Source organism: Pleurodeles waltl, chromosome 6, assembly GCF_031143425.1.
Source record: "Pleurodeles waltl isolate 20211129_DDA chromosome 6, aPleWal1.hap1.20221129, whole genome shotgun sequence".
In the NCBI taxonomy this organism is placed as follows: Eukaryota; Metazoa; Chordata; class Amphibia; order Caudata; family Salamandridae; genus Pleurodeles; species Pleurodeles waltl.
This window is the reverse complement of record NC_090445.1, coordinates 246,952,715-246,978,763: the sequence shown is the minus strand read 5'-3', so window position 1 is coordinate 246,978,763 and position 26,049 is coordinate 246,952,715. Positions and strand designations below refer to the sequence as shown.

Sequence of the window (26,049 nt, the reverse complement as noted above, 5' to 3'; positions counted from 1 at the left end):
CTATTTAGGCCTAGAGCCCTGTAGCTTTTCTATGTAAGTCACTTTTGCCCTTGTAATAGTCAGGTTACGACTTGCCATTAAAGTTTAGGAGGTATGTGTTTTGATCCTGATGAACTGCCATGTAATCTGTTTGGACCCTTGAGGCGCAAAACATGTCGATCTTACATAGTAGCTAGAAGGAAAGTGTCCTTTCTAGCCCTTCCTTTTGGACGAGTCGAGAGGTGGAACATCATTCCTTACCCACTCTCATGTGGTTTTTTAGTCTTGACCAAGATCCTCATAACCTAAATTAAATATTTTTTATTGAGGTCCTTGAGCCACTTTTAAGTCTCTTTTTCTCTTTCTCCTGCTTTTTCTGAAACAGTAATTTTACCTTACTCCTTCTGTATCTGTCACGGCACACACTTTATAGTCAAGATCTCTGGCAAAGAGCCCCCAAATGGGCCCGTCAGACATTGTAGCGCCGGTCTGATGAGGAGCTAGCCCTACGATGAAGCATGACATCCATCAGATGTGTGAGGGCTTTTGCTTCTAATTTTAGAAGTGCCCTGAGGACCTGTGTTCTTGCTTTTTTCCTCTATTAGGAACAGTGTACCTTATTGTTTTTTGTGTTTTTTGACCCCCACAATTTGCCTGGTATTTGATACAATTTCAACAGAAAGTGCACTGGGCTTCTGCTATCCAGGTCCCAAGTGCCAGATCTTTTTCCTTAAAACTGCATAAATGTTCCCTAATTGGTAATACCTCTGGCACCTCTGTAAGTCCCCAGTAAATGGTACCCCAGGTACCTGGGGCATAGGTATCAAAGAGGGTTCCCAAAGTCTGCAGCATGTATTGTGCCACCATCAAGAACCTCCACACCTAGCTCATGCAGACTGCCATTGCAGGCTGTGTGTCTTGGTGCAGCTAAAAGTGAAAATACAACATGGCACACAGCCAGTGTGCCATGATCCCTAACACAACATGCAATGTATGTAAATCACCCATACAGCAGACCTTACAGCCCTAAGACAAGGTGCCTTATATTACATGTGTAGACATTTCTGCAAAAGCAGATATGCCTGTTATGTCTTTGTTGATTCTTGAACATAGTAAACGACCAGGGAAGCCATTGTAAGTACATGTGCTGGACACTGGTCACTGCGAGCTCCCCAGCTACACGATGGCTTCACTGAAAATAGGGATGTTTGGTATCAATTATAAACCCTACACTCCACTCCAGTGAGGGATTTATTAATACATGCACCCAGAGGGCACATTAGAGGGGCACCCCCCTGGAAAACCCACTAACTACCTGTGTGCTGGCTAACTAGTTTTAACTAGCCTGCCACCAATGGACAAGTTTCTGTCCCACAGGGGAGAGAGCCTCTGCTCTCAGGCAGTCAGGAACAAAGTCTGCTCTGGCAGGGGTGCTAACACACCCCTTCCAACAGGATGGCCTGCAAATCTGCATTCCAAGGCAGGGGGCCTTGGTATGCAGGTTTGGCTTCCCACAGAAGAGAGGAGATGCTCACTCCCCCTGACCCAGGCCCAATATGGTGCCTGGACAGGAGGGAAAATTGTAGTCAGAGGTGTGTCTACCCTCAGGTCAGTTCCATCCCTATGGTGGGCTACTTGATATTGACACAACATTTGAAAGTCTGCCATCTTGGTAATGGCAGAACTAGGAACTCTGGGGCAGGATTATGCCCACTTCCCACAGGAAGTGATCATATAGGGGGCTTACAGACCTCAGTGGTAAGTAGCTCACTGGCTACTACCCTACACTCCCCTAAATCTAGTATCCAGGAGAGCCCATAGCACCAGAAAAACAGATCCTGCCGACCTGAAAGAAGAAGAAGGGACCTTGAAGAATCGCAAAAGCAAGAACAGAAGACCAGTAGCTGACTTGGCCCCACACCCGTCGGCCTGCCTCCTGTCCTCGGCAATTGCGCCAAAGACGACTTGGCCTGCAACTGCCTGTGCCTCCAAAAGCATGGGAGGACTGTCAGCCTTCAACCAAAACCTAGAAACACCTGAAGAGTAGCGGAGCTGCTCCCCTGCATTATGCAGGGACTCCAGAAGAGCTGCGAGGTCTCCGGACCGCCAAAACCCGACACCTGAAAGCACCCCTGCACCCATGCCCCCTAGCCAGAGTTAAAGTGGGCCAACTGTGCCTGTGTGGTCTTTCGACCCTCCAGAGACAAGGATCACTTTGGGTTTGCAAGCGTCCACGGGCAACCTTTTTCTGCAGGTCCCCTCCAACTGCGAGCAATGCCAAATGACACCACTGCAGCCCAGCCTCACAGTCCGAGCAGAAGTGGGCCAACAGTGTTCCTACGTGCCCAAGGACCTCAAGGGTTGGGCCCCCAAGTAGGTTCCCCCGGATAATAGGGTGTCATCAACTATTTCCAAAACCCGGGATGTTTATTGTACGTTGCAATGTTGACTCATCACTATCACCCAGCTTTAGTATATTTTTTTAAATTCTTTAGAAAATCGAGGGCAAGGCATTAGAGCAGAAAGAGTGTATATGCAACATCTCTTCCACTTTGTGTTTGACATTTCCTGCATTTTTATCTGATTTGAGAGGAACCTCTAGTAATGACATGAGGAAGTGTAGCAATCCTGCAGACCTTGCACTTCTTTCTGATACTCTTGTGTTGCAGGTACATGTATTCACTGTGTGCAGTTCCCATTCTTTATTGGGGTGCACATCGTAATTCCTAAAAAGAAAGGAAAGGTTTAATGGTGGAAGTCAGTCAATGGCAAATGTGATCTTGCAGACGTTAGTATGTTTGTTTACTGCACCTATTTGAGGAAAATCTGTACCTAGGTGGGAAGCAGTGCTGTATGCATGTTTTCTGGATGTCCACGGTATGTGCCTTTTGCATAACTCGCACTTCTAAAGTGTAACTATACAACCAGAAAGGCAACCGTAATCTCCTATAAGAGGACATCTGTTGGTAATATAGCACAACTGCAGTTTTCCATCTCGATTACAATCCTCTGTGAGAATCTCTGTCGTATAGCACAACTGCAGCTTTTCATTTCCACTGTACTTTTCTGTGAGGATCTCGGTTAGCAGTATAGAGCGTGCAACTTCAGCTTTCATGCACCCTTGAAATCCTGTGAAGATATCCTCTGAAGACATCTGTTTACCGGACAGAACAAAAAGCTTTCAATCTCCATTGTACTCTCATGTGAGGACATCTGTAGGCTGCATTGTGACACTTTGCAGTTGTCTGAGGCGTTGTAAAACTTGGACCAAGACAGAGGGCAGTGCTGTACTCATTGTCACAATATTTCAACTTTGTCCGTGTACACTCATGTCTTTGTTTTGTATGGTGCAATTATGGGCTCACATTTAAACAGAATAAATACAGAGGTTGCATAACTTTCTCTTCCAAAGCCTATGTATGAATGGTGCAAGAAGGCCAGGTTTATTTTCTTTTTGGTTTGGTACTGCTATTTTTGTATATAGTTATTAATAAAAGATTGCAAGTAACAGAATGCAGGGAAAAGGTTGAACTACATTAAGTATTCACCCAGGAAGATTTGTGACAATCCCAAAGTGCTGCCATCCGCTGAATTGTATACCCCTCCTCCCCTCCATCAGCATGTGTCTTTTGTAAGAAATTGTTTAACGTGGCTCCACCTCACCTATCCTCCCCAACAGCATACAGTACAAATGCAGTCCTCTATTTTATGTGAGTACATCTTTCTATATTCATTGTATTCACCTGTGTGGGCATCTTTAGGCTATAAAGTGCAACTTCAACTTTGTATTCTCCTTTTACTACACAGCTAACAGGCGACATCATATTGACGCTTTCATGCTACTAGCTTGGTGCTCCAGGCAAAAGAAGAACCAGCTTTTTACATCTCTCTTTGTACAGACTTGTGTCTACTAGTCTGCCGATGACAAAAGTAAATACTATAATTCCTTTTGCAGTGCAAAACACAACGCTTTGCCTATACAATCCATGAATGTGTAAGAGAGTCTGCTTTTCAGATATAAAATAGTTCCTCAAAAAGCAAAAGGACACATCTAAGCTGATAAAAAGACGTGACATGGTATGAACAAAGGTATGTTTAACAATGTCTCAAGCCAATAGTGGAAGAAGGATGACCTGAGTTACTTTTCTGTATGTATTTAATATGCATTGAAACAATATGTTTTCTAATATGATACAAGCACCATTACATGCCAAACCGAATACTCGTGCAAGCGCCATCCACGTTAAAACCTAAAAACATTTGTAGATTATTATCCCTTTAGTAAATTTATAATGCATTCAAGATTGCCATATAGAAGGCACAATTGAAGTCAGGCTTATAGCTTTGGTAGTGTTTGTTTTCTTTTTTGTTTCCCCATCAGAAATGGATCTGTAAACAAGAATAAACAAGCAATGGCAAAGCCAATAGGTCTGGCCTATGCAGGAGCTTTTGGCTTTGCCAATCTGTTTTAGACATCTTGTACACCAGTGTGGTTGTTGTTCAGCATTGCTAAAAGTGAGGTAAAGGAGAGCGGAGTGGAGTGTTGTAAGGTAGAGTGGTGTGTTATTGAGGGGTGTAGAGTAGAGCTGAGGGGTGTAGAGTAGACCTGAGGGGTGTAGAGTAGAGCTGAGGGGTGTAGAGTAGAGCTGAGGGGTGTAGAGTAGAGCAGCGTGTCATGGAGTCGTTTAGAGTGGAAGGACAGAGTGGAGTAGAGCTGAGAACTGTAGAGTAGAGTGTCACAGTGGAGTGGCACAGAGTGTTGTAGAGCACAGTGGAGTGGCATAGAGGGTGTTTCATAGAGCGGAGTAGTGTTATAGAGTGGCATAGAACAGACTGGCATAAAGTGGAGTGTCAGAGTAGAATAGGCGAGTGGAATGGCACAGAGTGTTGTAGATTGGCATAGCGTGCTATAGAGTGGAGTAAAGTGGTATGAGTGGCATAGGAGTGTCGTTAAGAGTGTTGTGGAATGGCATAGAATGGAATAACAGAATGTTTCAGAGTGGAGTGGTGCACGGTAGAGAACAGTGGAGTAGACTGCAGAGTAGATTAGAGTGGCTTGGCATAGACTGCACTGGTGTAGAGTAAAGCGCAGTGTAGCAGAGTGGAGTGGTGCTTAGTAGAGTAGTGTGGGGGTAGAATGCACTGTCCTAGAGTAGAGTAGAGAGGCACAGAGTGACGTGGCAGAGTGGAGTGGTGTACAGTAGAGTGCAGTGACAAAGTGTGGAGTGGTGCAGAGTAGACTGCAGTGGTGTAGAGTGGACTGGGATAAAGTCTTGCATGCTTGGTGTGGTAGCACACTGCCATTAGAGACAACACATCTTCAATTGAAATGACTATTACATTTTCACAGACAAAGTTTTACTGATAAAAGTATACAAAGCACCATCGATAATGTGTGGCTGTCTCCTCACCTAGTGTATTGATTGGTCTTGATCGTATTAACATTTGTTTCCATCACACTTTAGAATTACCAAAACATTTTTCATTTGTGCTTTTCTAATTCTGACAGATTTTGAAATACTGGGACAGTTCATTTACAGACATTTAAATTTGTTGTGTGCTAGAAAAAAAACAACATTGCGCAGCCTTCTTCAAGCACACCCTCAGTAGCCTGCGTGATTGTCACGTAAAACCTCTCACTCTGAAGTCAGTGAAAGAAAATAATCACCAGCCACCCTAGAACACAGAGTCTGACATTTGACCTTCGTCTCTGAATGCACAGCAAATGTGACAAGATTAGAACAAGATTTAAAGGCTCGTTTACAGAAATCCAGTACTGGTGGAAGAATACAGTAAATAGGGTTTGGGGAACGGAAGCTAAGCAGCCTACAAAGGAGTCAACAAATAGAAAGCAAGCAAATGTGAGTTACAAACCACAAAACCAATGGTAACCCATGGGCGGGACACATTCTTACAGAAGCTTTCCGAATGTCCCTAAGATGCAATTAGCAAACCAGACAGCGGCACTGTCTGGTAGGCTTCAACCTAAAAAAGTTGGGCAAGTGGGTGATAGTAAGCAATGTGGGTGAGAGGTAGCACCACGTGGTGGAGGAGGGTTGGAATCATGGAGACCACAGGTAGGGAAGTAACAGGAGGATGGGGGAAGTAACACAGGCACACTGATGATGAGAAGCAACAGAGAGAAGCGTAGAGTGCAGGAAAGTAAACAGACAATCGAGGACAATGTGGAGCTGGACTGGAGAAGCACATAGGCAAGAAGGCAATGTGGGGGGAAAGAAGCAGAGCAATCACATCACAGAGGGGGTGACGAGACGACAACAGTCAGAGAAAGAACAATACAAGTGCGACGGTGGGGGGGTGAAGTACACAAGGGGGTTAGCTTAAAAACACATGCACTCTTGCGGAGTGCTTAACCAAAAAGAAAACACGAGTGCCCTACATGTGAGCAGTTGATTGACACAAATAATGTGTTCACGCTCCAGGGGAGGGGCACGTGCATGATGAGGAAGTAAAGTCAACACAAGCTAAGGAGTAGCAAGCAAGTGAGATGAAAATAAAGCAAACCAATGATTTAAAAAAAAAATATTACTGTATTGCATTTTCTCCACAACAACCTTTACTCTCCTGTATCAACGTATTCTGCACATGAACCAGCCAATCACTCCTCTGTTTTCTGTTTTCCCACTGAATCAAAAATCAACTCTATTAAACAATAGCATGTCATGTTATGCATCAGGAAACAATGTGTACTACAACACACCTATCCAACACCAACAAAGTTGGGTTTAAATTCAGGGTCTGCTGTCAAGCATTTATCTATTAATTGAAGTAGCAGCCATATTGGCTATATAAACACTGTCAGACCGACTCATTGGTTTCTTTAATATGTATTTCAGTTACCCATATCAGGAAGTCTTAACACACCACCTGTATTATACAATGCACCTCTTTTCATGGATGCATCTCATCTGATTTAGCTTCAGCATTGCTAATCCTGTTGGGGTACGGGCTTAGCCTGCATCCTATCTTGCAATAGTATTGCAGCAACCTCTGCATCCACACATTTTAGTACATCCCACAGCCAATCCATTATTGTGAGGGCTGCTATAGCTTTCCTATGCATTGCTATCTTACATTTCCAATTTTAAGGTCAAATCTATTTACAAATTTGACTTTTCTTCTTCTTACTTGGCATCTCACCCAGAAGCATAACATTGGTAAGCAACAATCGGGCTAAAGCCCACTGTAAGCTGAAAATAAATCTCGCAACAGACAGCACATATGCTGTCTAGCAGGTGAGACCTAAAAGTGGGTTGTAGGTTATGCCCATTTTCAGATGTTTGGCATCAGAACCTGATGGGAGTCTTTTCTTTCTAATGTCTACTTTTAAGACAAGTATGGTGTTTGTCATATAACATTTTGTATTGCCTACATAGACCCATCTCAGTAAACACTTAACTAGTCCAATAACCAGAGAGCTCTATACAGCGCTGGAAGTAGCCTTTATTGTTAAATTGTTTTGATATTGCCACATGTGCCTATGTAGCCAAGACTCGGAGGCTCTCATTATGAGTGATTAGGTTTTACTGATACTGCAGTGATCAGTAACTTCTGAGTGACGTTTTACCATAAGCTTTTTTAATGACATAAAATGAGAAATAACACTGGACCTTAGTGTTTCTACACCGATTTAGAATGACCCACAATTTCCCGAAATAATAAGCACATTTCTCTATTCACATTTTCCCAGTTTTTCCTAGTGAAACATGAATGTCAAAATTCCAGAGATGCAGGTTTAGCATAAAAATGTCAAATAAGAATTTTTGAGCAACTCCTAAAGAGAACCAGAAAATTCAGTATTGGATTGAATTATTTTGCAGTTCTTGGGGTAATCCTGGTTGTATGACTTATTCATCTTGTGACGTCAAAGGTTTTACTCCAGTAACTTTCTTATTGCAGATGTACTTATGGAATCTTTATATCTTCTTGTTTTTGGTTAGTTTGTAAATATGTTTTCATAGCAAGAGATCAGGGTTTGAAGCAAACAAATCTATTGGTTTTTTTTATGGTGGCTGATGCCCAAACTTGTGAATTATCTAAGATCAGTAGATAAAGGGTGTTGGTATGCGCCAATTTAACTGTATGAATTTTATTGACCGGAGGCGAACTTTCAGGGATTCCAATCCATGACATGCAAGTCACAACAGATGTCAGCAGTGAGAGTTTAACTCAGTGTGTCATCTTGCCAGCTCATCCTACATGAGGACTGTTGAAACTATATAATGCTGAAGAACTCGTACTTCTAAATTGAAACCAATTGTCTAGAAGCCAGCCATCTTCGCAGCAAAAAAAACAACTAATTTTCTATAAACAAAAATAAACGGCCTCCACAATTAGAATGACAAATAGAAAACATGGGGAAGATAGTAAAATCCTTGAAACGCTATGATTAAATGACACACAGTTCTGAAGAGCTGAACTGGATTTATCACCGTCCATTTCACATTGATTGACCTACACTGCTTTCTAGAAAATCTGTTGAGGGTCCAAATGCCTAATTGATTTAAAGTACAAGTAACTTTCCCCCAGTAACGCTGTTTCTAGTAGAGACTACCTAACCACGAATTCCTGACTTTTTGAATACTTCCCTGAACATCAGACTGGATCTGGAAACTTTTGAGCAGTACCTCTGTGCACCAGTAAGTGGTGCCTTGCAGCTCTGCACCGACGCCATTTCGCTCCGGAAATGATGTGTGGAGCCATTATAGGCACCACTCTTACATACTGACAGGTGCTTTTGAGGGAGTCAGTACCCCTAGACACAGTACCACAACAGCAAATTGGAATCAAACAGTGTACATTGCTAGACTTGGGATCTTTTTAGTGGTAGAACCCACCTCACAGAACATCGAGGATCATTGATGAATTTGCGGTTAGATGGAGCATCTACCAGAAAAAGCGTTATTGATGTTAAGTAACTTGTTCTTCTGATTGAGACTTCTAACCCCAGATTCCTCACCTTTTGAACATATACCAAAGCAAGAACTATTCAGAGGTGGGTCTGCAAGACAGTTCAAACTTAAATTCCTTCGGACTAAGCAGGTGAAATGCCTCTCTCTAGCTGTCCAGGCTCCCCTGAAAGTGTGGAGGGATGCCCACGTAGCGACCTTGCAAGTAACTCCACATGCCAATGCATTGGTAGCAGCCTTAGCTCTGGTGCAATCATCCCGTAACTGTACGGGGGCTGTTTCTTGGTCCGTGCATGTATGCAGAGCATGATCCAGCAAAAGCTGGTCCTTTTCTGTATAGCTTTTCTGTTCTTTGCTTTTGCGAACCCAGCTGATCGTCCAGTCAGTGATCTCTGTTACGATCAAAGTAAAAAATCAGTTCTCTTGTGGGGTCTAGACAATGAAGTCTCTCTGCCTCCACAGAGGGGTGAGGCGGAGCATAGAATCCTGGTTTGGTATTGACGAACATGGAATGGCATTGCTACTTCTGGAAGAAAGGATGTCCCTGTCCACAAAACCAGTTTGTCTGGGAACAAGGAGGTGTATGGTGAATTAACACAAAGAGCTTGAAGCTCACTTACCCGCCATGCCGATGTTATGGAGGGGTGAAACCATGGTGGACTCAAACTCTGGAGGGACGGGGGACCTTGTTGGCACCAGTGGCTCACTTCAACTCAGGCCGGAGGCAACATGCAATGATGGTTTCAGGTGTCGGGTTTTGGTGGTTCCAGAGGCCTAAGTCCTTTCTTTGGAGTTTGTAGGAGAACAGGCCCGCTGTTCCCGGAGGTATTGGATCTTATCGAAGACACACAGTCCCCCAGGTTTCTGAAGTCACCAGCTGCAGGATGAGTCAACTTTGGTACAATTTGTGACAAGGAATGCAGACTGGCTGGCGGAGTTGGTACCAGGTCAGCTGCTTCTTCTCCCCTCTTTTGTTCTGTGGCTCTTCAGTGTCCTTGGTTTTCTTAGGTTGTCAGCATCTGATTCTCTGGTGCCGGGGGCACCGCATAATACTGAATTTAGGCATGTTAGGGGTGTGTAGGGTCATAGCCAATGGACTACTGATCTTTCGTGTCACTACACCCCCTATATGACCATGTCCTGTGGGAAGTGGGCATAACCTTGTCCCAGAATTCCTAGGTATGCCATCACAAAGATGTCTGCCTCTGTAAAATGGTGTTCACCTCAGATTAGCCCACCTTAGGGGTGGTACTAGCCTGAGGGTGGCACACCTGACTAGCTAATTTTCCCACCTGTCCAGGTGCCAAATGCAGCTCTGGACAACTGGGTTGGCTTCCTCTCCTGTGAGGGGGAGCCAGATTTGCATTTTAAAGGCGGCAGCCCTTTGAGGCTGCCGCCTTAGGAAGGCTAATCTGCAGGTCATCCTGTGGGAGGAGGTGTTACACCCTCTTCCCAAACAGGCTTTCGTTCTGGGCCTCCTGAGAGCAGAGGACTCTCACCCTAGGAGGGCAGACCAGAGGCTTGGGTGTCAGGCTGGCAGAAACCAGTCAGCAAGCACACCAGAGGCTGATGATTTTCAGGGGGCACCTAAGGTGCCCTCTGGGTGCATGTATTGATAAATCCATCACTGAAATCAGTGTGGGTTTATGAATACAAGATGTTTGATACCAAACATCCCTATTTTCAGAGGAGCCATCATGTAGCTGGGGAACTTGTATTGACCAGTGTCCAGCACATGTATTTAAAATGTCTTCACTACACACTTACTATGTCTAAAAATCGACAAAGACATAGCAGATATGCCCACACATACAATATAATGCACCCTGCCTTAGGGCTGTTAGGCCTGCTGCAGGGGAGACCTACAAATATTACAGGCAGTGTTTTAGGGGACATGGCACACAGAGTGCAAGCCACATTGTGCTTTAACGTTTTGGAGCACCTTGAGGTCGGTGCTGGGTCCCTTAGAGGGGAACAAGTTGTGCTGCTGCTCTTAGGGGCCCTCTTCAGTACCCATGCCCTAGGTATCAGGGGTACCATTTACTAGGGAATTCCAGAGGTGCTAAAGGGCCTGGCCACTTGGGGATCAAGTGACCAGGTGTCTTGCTTTGGGGACGGAATACTGGCATTGGGGACCTGATTAGCAGGAACCCAGAACACCTTCAGTCAAAGTTGCACCAAAAACAAGGCAAAAAGTGTGTGTGGAGGGGGGAAGTTGGGGGTGGGGGGCGAAACCCAGCTTCCTACAGTGTCCCTTAAAAAAATGTACCACAACAGCTGATTTAAATAAAGAGGTCTACCCCAGAAACAGTAAAAGGATGCAAGAGGCAAAAGATACCCTTTGACTGTGCCCAAAGCAAGTCCTTGCCGGGCGAGGGAGAGAACAAACAACAAAATATCAGCTTAGGCTAGAAGGGGACCCATCTTTTGAGTGCTGTATCAGATTACAAATTTGTCCCATCGATAGGCATATACACTTTTTGTCAATGGACACCTCACTGCAAAGGTGACATCAACAACCTCCAGAGGACAGTCAAGGGTATTCAGCTATTGCCACTCAATCTCCAAGCATGAAGGTGGAGGCTGCAGATAGCTGGGTGTAAGAGCCTGTCCTGTTACTGCAACAGTAGTTCCTCTTGGACAGGCAGCCCGATCAGAGGACAGATGCTCATTTCCTGGAGCTCTGAATAACATACTCTCCATGCCCAATTTGGGGCCACAAGGATGACTAAGGACAGGATGTTCCTGATCTTCAGAACTCAGGGACCGGAGAATTATCAGGGGAATCACATACAGAAGATCTGAGTCCCAATATAGGTGGAACAAGAGGGGAGGGGTGAGAGAAAGACAGAGAGAGGGGAGAGGGAGAGATATGCCTTGAAACCCCCAAAATGCAGAACTGATCAAATTGTGCGTTCTTGACAGTAGCAAAGAGATCAAACCAAGGTTCTCCCCATGCAGCTGCTTCTTGTGATCAGTGGAGTTTATTTGCTCTGGGGTTCAAAGATCCTGCTAGGTGGTTCACCGCCAGAAAGGCTGCTTGACGGTTCAGCTTTTTCAGAGGCGCAGAGCCTCCTGCGACAGGGTCTACCAACCCCCTCCCCCCCTCCCACCCCCAGCCCACCTGCCCTACAATACTACATAGTGGTGGTGTAATCTTTGAGTACCTACATCAGACTTCCCTTGATGGAGGACAGGAACGACGCACTAAGCTAGTTGACATCAAGGAGGTGATCCTCAGCTTCAGAAAGTTGATGGGATACCAGGCCTCTTCCAGAGAACTCTGATACCCACCTCCCCCGGGCCACTCCAACCTAGAAGTGATGCAGTGGTCACCACTGTCAGCTCTGGGTGGGGTAGGGAGTGGGGTCTGCCACTGACCTAATCGTGGTGTTTTGCAGTCTCAGATCTGGACCTGGTTTGAGCGTTTCCCTTGATTTTGGGCCAACAGAGACTTCAGATCCCACTGTAGAGCCTGCTACTTCACCTGGTGCGCTTGATGAGACAGAGTAATTTAAAAATGAGCACAATAACAGCTGTTTAGTAATTTAATATACATTAAAAATAACTAATACCTGCCACCCAAGTCATTCTTATATCTTAGGAGGCCTTGATAGTCTGAACTGTCACACTTGTAGGGATGTAATAGTAATTGTGTTGGTAGTGTCATTGGCAGCGCTAGCAGTGGCAATGGGTGATGCAAGCTGCACTGGCCTTCTGACGAGGGACTTGGCACTTTTTTCCCTTTTCAAATTAAGGTTCTCTGGCGACGGTTGCCGAGTTAGAAAAGGAGGGCTGTTAAGGCAGGGCAACAGCACTGCACAACACGGTGACTTACTGGAAGACCAAAACAAGGCTTGAGTCAGACCCCTAAAACAATGTCAGCGAGCGCCTCATCAAAAGGATAGCAAGGGCTCACAATTAGTCTGCCTTTGCTAGAAAACTTTAGTTAGCATGTTAGTTTTGACCCCCAAGGTGGGAAGCTGAAGATTGCGAACCTCGGCTGTCTTCTGCATGGCCATTGCAAGGAGGCACTTTATTAGTATCATGAGAGGTGTTGAGGCCACTAGCATCATGGAGGTCCTCATACTAGCAGTCCTGCTGGTAGGGCTTCCCAAACTTGTCTCCCTCATCATAGTCACTGTCGGAGTATGTCTTGAATACAGATTGCAATGTTTGAGGCCTATCCCGCAGAACTGGAATGCTTGGAGGCTCAGGTGAAGAGGACATGGGCTGCTGCAGCTGGATGGACACTGAGCTTGCCCTTGGTAGATGTCGGGACAGTGCAGACTGAATCAGAGACCACGATAGGTAGTGCCTTGTACTCCAGCATCAATGGAGTCGGTGTTGATGTTCGGAGAATTGGTGTGGGGCCAGAGTTGACAAAGGTGCAGTAGATGGCAAGAGTATTAGGCATTTATAGGTTTTTGTTCAAAGAAGCCTTTTGAGTCACAAGATATGGTATGAGGACATCGTTCATGGACACCAACTGAATATTAGATTGTTTTTCGCATACCAGTGAGAAAACAATTGGGGGGTAAAGATAAGTAGGATGCATGAAGTGCAATGTATAGAGAAAAAAGAAAGCAAGAGACTTGCAAATATCCGCTAGTGGGCAGTTTCCTAAGGAGGCCATAGTGGCTCTTTTCTTGCGAGTGGAGTGTCCCTCGAAGGAGCAGGTAACACCCTTTTTGCTTAATGACTGAAGGTTTGAATACACTTGATTGTGCACTTAGTTATGCCTACCTTAGATATGGGATATACTCTCTAAGCCTCTGCGAAGAACACCAAGAGCTGGTCCAATTTATCAAAAGACTTTGTTCTGTCAATGTAGTGAATGAGAGCAATTTTTACATCCAGTCTGTAGAGTGCTCCATCCGTAGTGGAATCTGGTTGCAAGCGTAATAGTTTAGCTAAGGTGTAAGTGTGACACCACCCTAGGAAGGAACTTAGGATTCGTTCTGAGGACAACAGTGTCCTTGTGGACTTGCCAGATGTAGGGTAGGTGGTTGCAACTGGCTAAAGTGCCTAAGCGACATAATGGGTATGAGGAAGGCCACCTTCCAGGACAAGAACATGAATGCATAGGTTCCAAGGCTGATCCCATAATCCTAGGAAGGACTACATTTAGATTCAACACATGAGCAGAAGATACTCAAGGGAGTATCACCCTTAAGGTCCTCCTTGAAGGCCTTGACAACGGGAATTCTAAAGAAGGACAAGTGTTCCCTGTTCTACATGCAGGCTGTGACTTTGGCTAAGTGTAGGTGAATCGAGGCATTGGCAAGGCTTACTTTCTTGCAAGTGCAAAAGGTAGGCAACTATACCCTGCAATGTAGACCTTAGTGGGCCCAGGTTTTTGGTAAACAAATCTTTTCATTTTTAGTGCGTAGCAATCCTGTGTGGTGGGCCATTGGGCTCCCTCTAAAATTGACATAAATGTTTGAGGAAGGTTGAGGTATCCGAATTTTAGGAGGCCTGACCTTTCTTCCATGTGAAAAGGGCAGGGCTGAGAGGCAACCTCTTGTGAGTGCTAAGGGGCATCTCCAGAAGGATGGTATGTCAGGGCTATCTGGCCCAGTTTGGTGATACTAGAATAAGGGTGATGTTTGGATGAGTTTCATACCATAAAGCAAAGCAGTGGTAGAGGTGGAAAAGCATAGGCAAATATCCTTGACAAAGTCACCCATAGTGCATTGTCTATGAATGGTAGGTGTGGATATCTGGTGGCGAAGCTTCAATATTTTGCATTTTCTGAAGTGGCGCACAGTTCTATGTGTGAGGTGCTGCCATGCTAAAAATGTGTGAAGCTCCTGAGGGTGGGATTCCCACTCCTGGACTTGTTGCTGTGCCCTTCTGAGCAGGTCCATAAAGTAATTGTCAACTCCCAGGAGATGTTCCACCATAAGGTGAAAGCCGTGGGAGAGTTCCCAATGCCAAATTCCCTGGTCTAAGCTGGAGAGCTGAAGGAAATGGGTGCCACCTTGATTGGACTACCTTGTCTCAAATGACTTGTGAAAAAGGCTTTCAGGGCTAAGTGTATGGCTAGCATTTCCAAGTAACTGATATGGAGACTTGACTGCTGAGAAGTTGGCCACATCCCCTTGACTGTGATATTGTTGAGAGGCATCCTGTAAGATAGGCATCTACTGTATTGGGCACTTGCGGAACTGGGTCTGCAAAACACATGCCTTGCACCAAGATATTGTTGTTAAACCACTGTAGAGAGTGGTGTGCTTTGGTCTGTACCATCACTAGATCTTCCCAGTGACCCTCAGCTGGAGACCATTAAACTGCGAGGCACTTTTGTAGGTGGTACATGTAAAGCCTTGCATGAAGGACGATAGTGATGCAGAAGAAAATGTTACTTACCACCGGTAATGATCTTTCTGGTGGATACGCTATCTGGCTGCAGATTCCTCACCTGTAGAACAATCCCCTGGGTGGCAGACTGGATTTTAAAAACCTCAAAGCAATAAGGTCACCAGTAGAGGGTGCTGGACTCAGGTGGCAGCGAAAGTTATGTCAGGCAATGCCACTAATGACATAAATCGCTCACACAGTGCATTGATTTTAATTCCCTTTTATTCCTGCACCTCTGACACAAATCCAGAGCTTCACTCTCTGAGGAATTTCCTTAACAAAATTTCAAATAAAGGCAGTACCAAAGTCTCCTCCAAAAAAGTTTAGGTTTAAACCCTGTAGGGAATGTGAAAGACAGATGTCCGGACCCAAATGCTGTCTGTCTATGGTGTTTAGGTTCCAACTATGACTCAAAGACCTAATCCTCGTTCCTTGGCATGAATCCCAATGCCATCAAGGAGCGGGAGTCCAAACTCTTCATGGCCAGGGTAAAAGATGAACGCTGACGCCTGAAGTGTTCCTGACACTACTCCTCCTCTCCTTCTTGATCGTCGACTAAGAAGCGAAAACATAGGCGGAAGGAGAACAAGCGTTCCAGAGGTAAGTCTCCCTGTTGTACTCTGTCTCCCACATGGCCTTCGCCCTTAAAATAAGAGCTTGTCAACCGGACAGCAAACAATCCTCCACACAGTCCTGCTATTCCTACGGACCTGGCTCCGGACAGACCTCCATTCCCAGAGCCTTTGTCACAGGCACTTCCATCTTCCAAACAACTGACGCCACCACCAATCTTCCCAGAGTTCCCAGTTCCTGGATCAGACCCAGCAGCATTCCTGAACGTATTGTATTCGATCTTCGCAAAGTACTTGAAGCCATCCTGACCCCACTTTGGGTCTGGCGGCCCCATCGCATCTACCACTCCTGCCCTTCCAGCTGATGTCCTTTGGCACTCCCACCATCAGAGCCAGTGACGCCACCACATTGTTTTGATCTAGTGCTCCGCTTCTCAGCACTGCAACCAGTGATGTGAATAGCACCACCCCTGATTCCACCACTATCACAATCTCTTCTGACACCAGATACAGTGCCTCCAGGGCTGCAACCAAACATTCAGCCTCAGATTCATTCCCTTAGGTAGGCCCAGAGATTGCTGGAAGAGAAGGCATATAGAGCACGCTCTCATAAATTATTTAGAACTGATTCTGACATTGTAGAGTACTTCCCTACTGGTGACCCTTATCAAGACCCTCTTGAATTCCAGAGCTTGTCTTCAGCCAGAGGAGTAGATACTTGACTTGAGCTGGCTATGGACTTCTCCACTGGACCACTAACACCAGAAGTAGTTTTGTTGGACAAGGTTATGTTAAATGCAGCAGAGATGTTTGACATAGTTGCCAATGGTTAAACCAAAGACCAATGTCCTCACTGAGGTTCTCCCGCTCTCATCAATTACCTCAGAACCCTTTCTTCCCTTCAATGAGAGAAGCCTTCATCTGAAGGGCCAAGACTGTTGGTTGGAGGTAGGCTTTGCCTGTGACCGCATCCAGTACTGACCTTGAGAAGGGCTGGATGTGAAGCAGCTGCAGGTGGGACTTGTTAGCATGTATGGTGAAGCCCAGGCTGTGGAACAGGGACACTGCTATTTGAGTGTGTGCCAGACATTGCATTTTGCAACCGCCCTTGATCAGCCAATCATTGAGGTTGGGAAAAACGTGACTACCCTTCCTTCACAAATATGTGGCCACAGCTGCTAGCCCCTTCATGAATACTCTTGGAACCAAAATGAGCCTGAGAGGAAGTACTTTGAATTGGTAGTGTTGTAAACTTATCACAAAGAGAAGGTATTGTCTGTGAACAGGGTGGAGGAGGATGTGGAAACAGGCGTCCTTGAGACTGAGCACCCTCTTGAAGTTGCCATGTTGAAGGAGGGGAGAATATTTTGCAAGGTATTCATATGAAAATGTTCTGATAGGATGCATCAGTGGAGGGGTCTGAGATCGAGGACGGGTTGGAGGGAGGAAAGAGCTCCTACTGTACCCTCTACTGGTGTGCTGGCGGTAAGCCTGCAGCTGCCTCTGGCAGGAGTGAGGTTGCTTGAGCAAGGTGCCTTTGATTCCCCTCTGGGATGGTGGTCTAGAACCCTGTGCAGAGAGGACTGTAGCCCTTCCATGAACTTTGCAATCTCTGTTCTTTTCTTGCTCTTTTCAAGCATCTCGTCGACCAGTGGCCTGAAATGGTGCTCCCTGTTGAACAGGACATTGAGGAGGCACTGCTGAACCTCGGTATGAACCCGGAGATACAGAGCCAGGCAAGCCATCGGAGTAGAACGCTGGTTTTAATGCCCCTGAAGGCTGTGTCTGCAGCATCCAACGTACAGTGAATGCTAGCATTGGAGACGACCTTGCTGCCAGATACTATCTCCCTCCTAAGCGTTCTGTATTGGTCTGGAAGATGCTTAAGGAGATCTTCAATCTCCACCCATTATGCCCTGTGGTGGCACGGCAGGTGAGTCACAGAATTAGCTATTCATCAATAGGCTGCCTCCCCTGATATCACCCTCATGCCCGCTGTATCTATTTTGTTTTTGGAGGAGGAGCATCGCCGGTGGCCTATGAAGAGGCACGCAAGTGGATGGTGCACCACCAGGCAGCCCGTTGGAACCTGCCCCCGAAAATGTAAGTTGAGTCACTGGGAAAGTGTTTACATTTCTTCTCAACCCTCGTGGGGACCACTCTAGCATTGACAGGCTACTTGAAATTCCTGGGGACTGATTTCAGCATGCCCTTGAGCATGGGGCGAAACTGGACTGTGCACATGCGTTAAAAAGGCTTTGATGTAGCCAACTCATTTTGTTCATTCAGAACTTCTTTATGGCTTTTGTCTTCAATGTGTTCATGTATTACAAGTGCCTGTGCTGTTGCTGCCTTTCCATGGACGGTAGTCCAAATTAGAGGAGGATAAAATGCATCAAACAATTTGGCATTGTTGAAGCAATATATTACAAAGTTCTGGGTAACACATGAACACATTTAAGACTAAAAGTTTTGATACAATAATAATGAATAAGAAGAAACTTTTGAAATAAAGATTAATTTACCCACATCAGATTATCGTGTGATTATATAGTGCCTGTAATGGACTCTTATATCTACTAGTGTTCTTTTCTTTTCGTTTAACTTTTGATCCAGACTTTGCTGGGATATTGATTGCAGACTGCCGAATCATATTTCAGTAATTCTGCTAGAGATAAATATGTTTGCCTTGCTTTAGGCAATAGTGGTGGTTGATCACAGGTTTCAATATGACTAAGGACAATTACTTAATAAGTGCGGCTATGTGCAAGTGTCTCCACCACCAAATTGTGAATTACTTATAATATAAAAAGGTGAAGGTGAGAAAAAGATTTAAAACAATTAGAACACCAAGTGACACAATCGCTGTAAGGAATTAGAAACCTATCTGAACAGAAACGTTTTTTGGGAGAGCCATGTGATAGGGTGAACAAGTATTTATACATGGCATATCGACAAAGACTTCATAGGGTAAGGAATTAGTTGGGAAGGATTACAGAATGGCAACTCAAGAAGGAATCCAACAAGACCAATATATTTGCAGTAATGGAGGATGATGGGATGCTACATACCACACAAGAGCCCATAAAAAAGGTATTCTGGGTACATCTCCCAAGTCTTCATGCACAAAACAAACAACTGGTTCCGGAAAGAACATATATAATTGCATTTGTAGAGCGAGACTCGGAAAACCATCCCCAGATAACAAGGAATAAATAGATCTACCTATAACCAGTGAAGAACTGAAGTAAGCGCTTAATAAATTGTGAAATGAGAAAATGCCTGGCACAGACGGGCTAGCCCCAGAGTTCTAAAAACTGGCTCCCATACAATGTATGGGCTATAGCCGATGTTGCAAATTTGGGAAAGAATGAGTAAATTAATTGTGAGAGGAAACCCTTTTATGACAGAGGCAGGAAAATGAGGTTACCATTGCTTTCATAGACGATGTAGAGAGATGGAAGTGTCAGGTTGGGTTAAAGGGAGGTAGGGATGCCAAGAATGAGGCGCTATGTATAAAGGGGAGATATTTATTTCCCTTGATGAGTTCCTGACATTCACTAAATTAATTGTGGTAAAGGAACATATGTAGGAGAGAGTTCCAGGACGTCCTTCTGAATTTCAAATTATAAACATTATAGCCAATCTCACATAGGGAGGCAGACTGATGATTAATTTCGACAAAGGGTTATTTGAGAACCACACATCTTGTGCCCTAGCCATTAGAAAAAAAGTAAGGCCAGGACAATGAGGCATCGCCCACTGATGCGAAATGGTTTACAGCAGTGGTTCTTAACCTGGGGTCCGCCTGGCCTACTCAGGTTGTCCGCCATCATTTTATAAAACTAAATAATATTAAAATTTATTTAAAATATTAAACCATAAAGCAGTCTAAACTGCTGGTCTAAAGCACTGAATATTACAAGGTGGTGTCCTGTAATGTTCGATTCTGTCTCATGTTTAAAATACTACACTGGGTTTATCTTACTGCATGCATTGTGCAGAAATCCTATCCAACTAGACATTGCCCATGTTGCAAATAGGACGGGGTTGATTTTTTTGCACATGCTATGGTCCTGTGCACTAGATGACAATTACTGAAGACGGGTGGTGATTGCTTTGACAAGGGTGATGGTGAAACATTCCCTAACACACTGTATATTAGGGCTACATCAGGAACCTCAGAAGGGTAAAAATTGTTATACGCTTGTGGCAATTTTTACTGTTACTGGCAAGAAGACAAATTATATATTGGCTACAACTGCAAAGCCTACTTTTAGAGCTGTGGGAAAGGGAAGTACTAGAGTCGCTGTAAGATGAAAAAAATCAGATGAATATGGTAAGAAAAGATGTAACGTTGCCATAAGATTTACAGAAATGGTGTGATATGCTGAATAAATTGCTTGAAGATGATGTGTTATTCCTTCTGTATGACACACTGAATCAAATTTAACAGTTTATCATCTGGACTTACTGAGAGAGAGTAGAGTATAACTGTTCAAATATGATCAATGCCTTGTTACTTTGAGGGAACTTATATTAGACGTTTCTCCTGGACATACATACGTACGGTCATAACACTGCTGCTGTTAAAAAAATAATAACTAATGTTTCTAAATAACAATCCCAAAATGTTTTACAAACTTGTTGTGGATGTTACAGTGGAAATCGTGCTTGGCTCAATTTAAGGCATCATTAAATGTGCCTTAGGACGATACTGAAGAACAAGGCATGAGTGTTGAGAATTTTGACTTCGACCTGTTAGCCTGAAAGAAATTATGGAGGTCATTTAAAGGTTAAAAGCGAGTAAGGTTGCTGGTCCCGATGGCATCCTTAATGCAGTTTATAAAAAAGATCCTAATGTGGGCATTACTTCCTATGTATGCCCTTATTTCAACTACACAAGAAAGTTTGGTATCATACGGTTCACAAATTACACCAGACTTTAAAAACAAAAACAAAAAAGAAAACAAAAAAAGGTAAACGCGACAACTAAGCATCATATTGCCTTTTCTCTCCTCAACACTTCATCAAAAATCTTTTTGAGTTCACTGCTAGGGGGAAGCGATTGACTGGCATTTGCCTACTTTAGTGATACGCAAGGAACACTGTGGGTTTGGATTAAAGCAATCAACCTTATCTTAGTATTGAATGAGATTATCTGTGTAAAAGTTAGTATGGGTGGCTTATTCATACGTTTGTTGATTATTGTTTCATGTTTGACGTGTTGGATTGTGAATTGATATGGGCTAAGATAGCTAGGCAGGGTAGCCCAAATGGTCTACGTCCATTTTCAGTAGGACTGCATGGACTCAAGTCAATGTAGGTCTTGAAATGTGAACGTTCTGCGAGGGGGATCATGCATAATACTTTCAAGTAAGGATGAGAACCCATGCCAGTATTATTCTCACTGCTTTTTTACCTTCTACCCTGTTGAAAGCTAATGGTAATATTCCAATAGTCAATGGTACACCAATTAATTCCCTACGTTATGCTGATGACTTGGTCAGCAGAGATCAAACACCTATTGTTCTGCAATGGCAACTGAAGGCTCTAGAACTTTACAGCGTAGTGAATGGACTTACCATCAATACAACCATAACTAAAGTCACGCACTTCAGAAGGAATAAGGCTTCACTTGACTGGCATGTTTTCAACATAATATTTGAAAAGGTAACATCATACAAGTATTCAGATGTGGAATTTGATGTACTCATGAATTTTACCAGCTATGTCAGATATGCATTTTCAGATTACAAGTGGCATTGGCTGGATTTGTGTAGATTCAACAGCAAATATAGAACGTACACATTCACATCATTAGTGAAAGTTTATTTGACAAAGGTGGCACTAATTGTTACTCGTGGTCAACCAGATTTGTTTTTAGAAGCACCTGCAGATTTTAATTTATTTGAAAGTAATGTGCTATTAAAGTTTTGAATGAGGGTACCATATCCAAAACATTTCCCCCCCTGGGTGCACAGACAAGCTCCTTACTGTTACATCACCTTGTCTGTTTTTTATCTAATGTCACAAGCAGAAAAATATCTCAGAAAGATACTGAATCCTTTGAGTAATGTTCAACTAATGTAAATCAGTGCACACAATGTCAGGGCATTTCCTGTGGCCAAAACACGAAATTGGTTTTTGTTGCAGTACTTCCCCCCCACACTCTCTGCCTGGCATTTGATGCAACTTTGACTGAAGTGCATTGGATCACTGAGAACCAGGTCGCCAGTGTTCTTTCCCCCAAAACTGTAAGTCCCTAGTAAATGATACCCCTGGTACCTAGGGCCTGAGATGCTAAAGAGGGTGTCCAAGGGCTGCAGCACAAATTGTACCACCCTAAGGGACTGTTCACCAAGCACCTGAGGCTACCAATGCAGGCTGTGTGTCTTGGTGCAGACAAAAGTGAAAACATGACATGGCACACCGCATGTGTGCCATGTCCCTAACACTGCATGCAATATATGTAAGTCATCCCTAAAGCAGGTCTTACAGCCCTAAGGAAGGGTGCATTATATTACATGTAAGGGCATATCTGCAAGAGCAGAGATGCCCCTGCTATGTCTTTGTCAATTCTCAGACATAGTTAAGTGGCCAGGGAAGCCATTTTAAATGCATACGCTGGACACTGGTCAATACAATTTCCCCAGCTACATGATGGCTTCAATGAAGATAGGGATGCTTGGTATCAAACATCTTGTATTGATAACCCCACACTGATTCCAGTCATGGATTTATCAATACATGCACCCAGAAGGCACCTTCGACGTGCCCCCTAAAAACCTATCAGCCCCTGGTGTACTTGCTGACTGGTTTGTGCCAGCCTGCCACCCAAGACACGGTTCTGGCACCTAGGATGAGAGCCTTCTGCTCTCAGTAGGCCCAGAACAAAAGCCTGTCCGGAAAGAGGGTGTAACACCTCCTCACATAGGATGAACTGCTGCTTAGCCTTCCTAAGGCGGCTGCCGCCTTTGAAAGGTGAATCTAGGCTCCCCCTCACAGGAGAGGAAGCCGACAGCCTTGGCACCAGGACAGGTGGGAAAATTAGCTATGTCAGGTAGGTGTGCCCTCTCTCCTCTACATACCCCTAAATTCAGTAGGAGATCATAATCATCTAAGAAGACCAATGACCCTGAAGAGCCACAGAAGCAGAAGAGGAGAAAAGAAGCAGCTGACCTGGTACCAACCCGATCTGCATCCCTCATCGAAAATCTGCACCAAAGCTGAGTTGTCTTGCAGCTGTGTCTCCAGAAAACCAGGAGGACTGCCACCCTTTGAGAAAGACTCAAGACCTCCCGTAAACAGCCGAACTGCTCTCCAGCAAACTTCAAAGAAGGGACCCTGAAGCCTCCGGAACTGCTTAAACCTGACACCTGAAGTCACCACTGCACCTGCCGTCTCCGACCCGAGCTGAAGTGAACCACCAGTGCCGACAAGGTCACCCGGCCCTCCAGAGTCCAAGTCTATTGAGGTTTCCCACCTCCTGGACTCCCTGTCAAAGCCGACAGCCTCTGCACACAGCCCCCTGTACCGTGACTGCTCCGTTAAGGAAAACCCAACACCTAGAAACACCTCTGCACCCATTGACCCTGAACCTGTGTCCGAGCATCGCGAGGCCTAAGCCCTGCTGTTAGTTCATCCCGATTGGCTTCCTGGCCTGAGCCTGCTGTGTCTTTTCGCAGTGACCAATCTCCACTTAAACATGCTGGCCATCTGATGCTGTTTTGCACCCAGCTGCCCCCATGCCAATGGTGGTGTACTGCTGGTGCTGCCTTGGAACTTGTCCACTACTCACCTTAACTCCTGGGGATTGGTCTTGTAAGTCACTGTACTCACTTGTTTTTCCTCCCATAGGATAACATTACAGAACTCAGAAACTGCACTATGTACACTTTTTAAAATGAACGGAATTCCTATTTAAAGACGCACTCACCGGAACGATTTTTCTCTGATGCCTAATCATATATAAAGATACATGATATTTTGATAAATTGGTGTGGATCTCCTTTTTAGGTTTTGTCTCATTTATTGACCATTGTGTGTATTTGTGGATGCATTGCACTTCTCAGTGTTAGGCCTAAGGCTGCTTGACCACACTACCGCCAAATAGAGCACTCTGGGATTGCATAGCAAGCCCCTGCCCACTCACTGGGGAACCCCTGGACCCTTTACAGGGGATTGACATAAAACAAAGGGGCAGCTTCCTACAGTACCTCTAGCCTTGAAAGCAAAGCAACTCACTTTGTGATAACTGGGTTCTTGAAGGATTCTCTGCAAATGAAGCACTTGAAAGGAAGACCCTCCTCATCACTGCTCACCTCATAGTTCTCATCATCTGCAAATAAACAAAAAGGTTAGTGTTTGCAAGTCCACAATGGAATACGATTTAAACACCTTAATCGTCTTTTAGTCACCAACAATCTGCACTGCTCACTGCTTTTTAAGCCATCTAATTCACACTATATTATATTGAAAGCTTTGTAAGTTACTAATAGGCTCTAATTATTACTTAAGCTAGCTGAGTGGTACGCTTATGAAGTTGCCATGCTTCTTTATTCAGGATATCTCTAGAAACTGTTAGGTAACTTCAACTTGCCAAAGAATAAGATACATCCAAGCATCAAACTCATGAGAGGAGGAGGTGTGATGGCAAGAACAAAATAAGCTTGATGATCTGCCAAGGAGGCATATCCCTTTCTACATCAAAATGGCCAAATAGTGTATATTCTGGCAATTGAAATGGATTTACAAAGGGAATATTGCATTTTAACAATTATATACATCAAGGTTACATTACACTTGAAAGAATGTGTATGCTGTTTAACATTAATATCTGAGATTGTAACTAATGCCTGGACAACATACTTCTATTAAGAAAACATTTATGTAAACAGCAGCTGTCCAGCTTAGGTATATTCCACTGAATGATAGGCATCCTGGGAGGCGGGAGAACCCCAAAACATCTACGTACAACAAATTTATTGTATGATGCCAACAATTTAATTCAAAATATGAGACCTATTCAAAGCTATGAATAGGACAGACGGAACCCTGGAAACCAGCAAGATCACCCAAATGGTTGCTTTGCAACTCTTAAAACATTTCTAAAAGATGGACATTTATGAAAAGTTCAGAAATGTTAGAAGGAATATGGTATAAAAAAAAGCAAAGAATCAGGGAAGCAACGTCAACAAATTATGTCTAAAGCATCATGGCTAGGTGCCTAAGATGGTAGACATATCTTTTGTAGGCACATGTCTAAACATCCTTAAAGAGACAATTACTGCCTGAAAGAAAGACCATTGGTGCAGTGGTGTCACCTAAGAGGAAGCAGCGTATGATGGGGAACAAAATGCTGGCTCCCTTTCTCGCAAGTTGAATAAAGAAACTGCAGAGAGTAGAGCAGCAGCATCGTCCTCCCATGGCATATTGTCACAGAGCATCACATGACAAATAAGACTGACTCAAAACAGGATATTTATTGAGGGCTCTGACAGCGTCATCAGCTGAGACATGTACCAGGAATTAGCCCTCGGAGAGTGAATGTGTGGTGTGACAACTAAGTAGATCAGGGAGCGAGCTCCACAGCTCAGGTGGGAATACAGGTACAATAAATCAGGTCTTTGACAACAAGGCTGAAACCACCTGCTGATACACCAGAAAAAGACAATTACACAAGAGGGTATGATGAAGGAGATGAGCACTGAGAGGTGATTATTCGTGAGATTTGGTGCCCCTACTCAGAGAGTGAAAATGTACCCCTTCCGCAGCAAGCAGACCCAAAAAACCCAGACTGAACCGATTATTCTGAACCTGAAGGTACTGCAACATTGGGGTTCTGAAATGGCAATGATGCTGGGAAAGTAAGACCACATCTAGCCCTGTCACTTCATGCTCTTAACTCAGCTACCCAAAAATGCACATTGAAAGCTTTAGTCTTACCCTGGAACTATATTAGAGCTTTTATCAACTGCATAGAAAGACTTCTCAGCAGGAGGAGGCATTACTGAAAAAGAGAGACTTGTGAACCACTATAGAAATCTTTTTCATTAATGACCACTAGAATAATACCAGCAGGATTCAAAATACTTTAAAAGCATATTGAGGGTTGGGTTAAATATTCAGGTCATTTACACTGATTTACCTTGGAACAGCATGCAGTTTCTTTAAGACATCCAGCCCTGTATCCCCCAAAATTC

General features: G+C 44.3%; 1 protein-coding gene across 2 annotated transcripts in view; it reads right to left on the bottom strand.

The window, feature by feature from the left end:
• LOC138299610 (E3 ubiquitin-protein ligase RNF113A-like) overlaps positions 1–26,049 on the bottom strand; it is a 178,788-nt gene that overhangs the window by 33,029 nt on the left and 119,710 nt on the right. For both annotated transcript variants that reach the window (XM_069238022.1, XM_069238021.1), the window contains exon 8: positions 24,092–24,185. In XM_069238022.1, the coding sequence (XP_069094123.1) occupies positions 24,092–24,185 (94 nt within the window). The remainder of the gene's footprint in view (positions 1–24,091; positions 24,186–26,049) is intronic.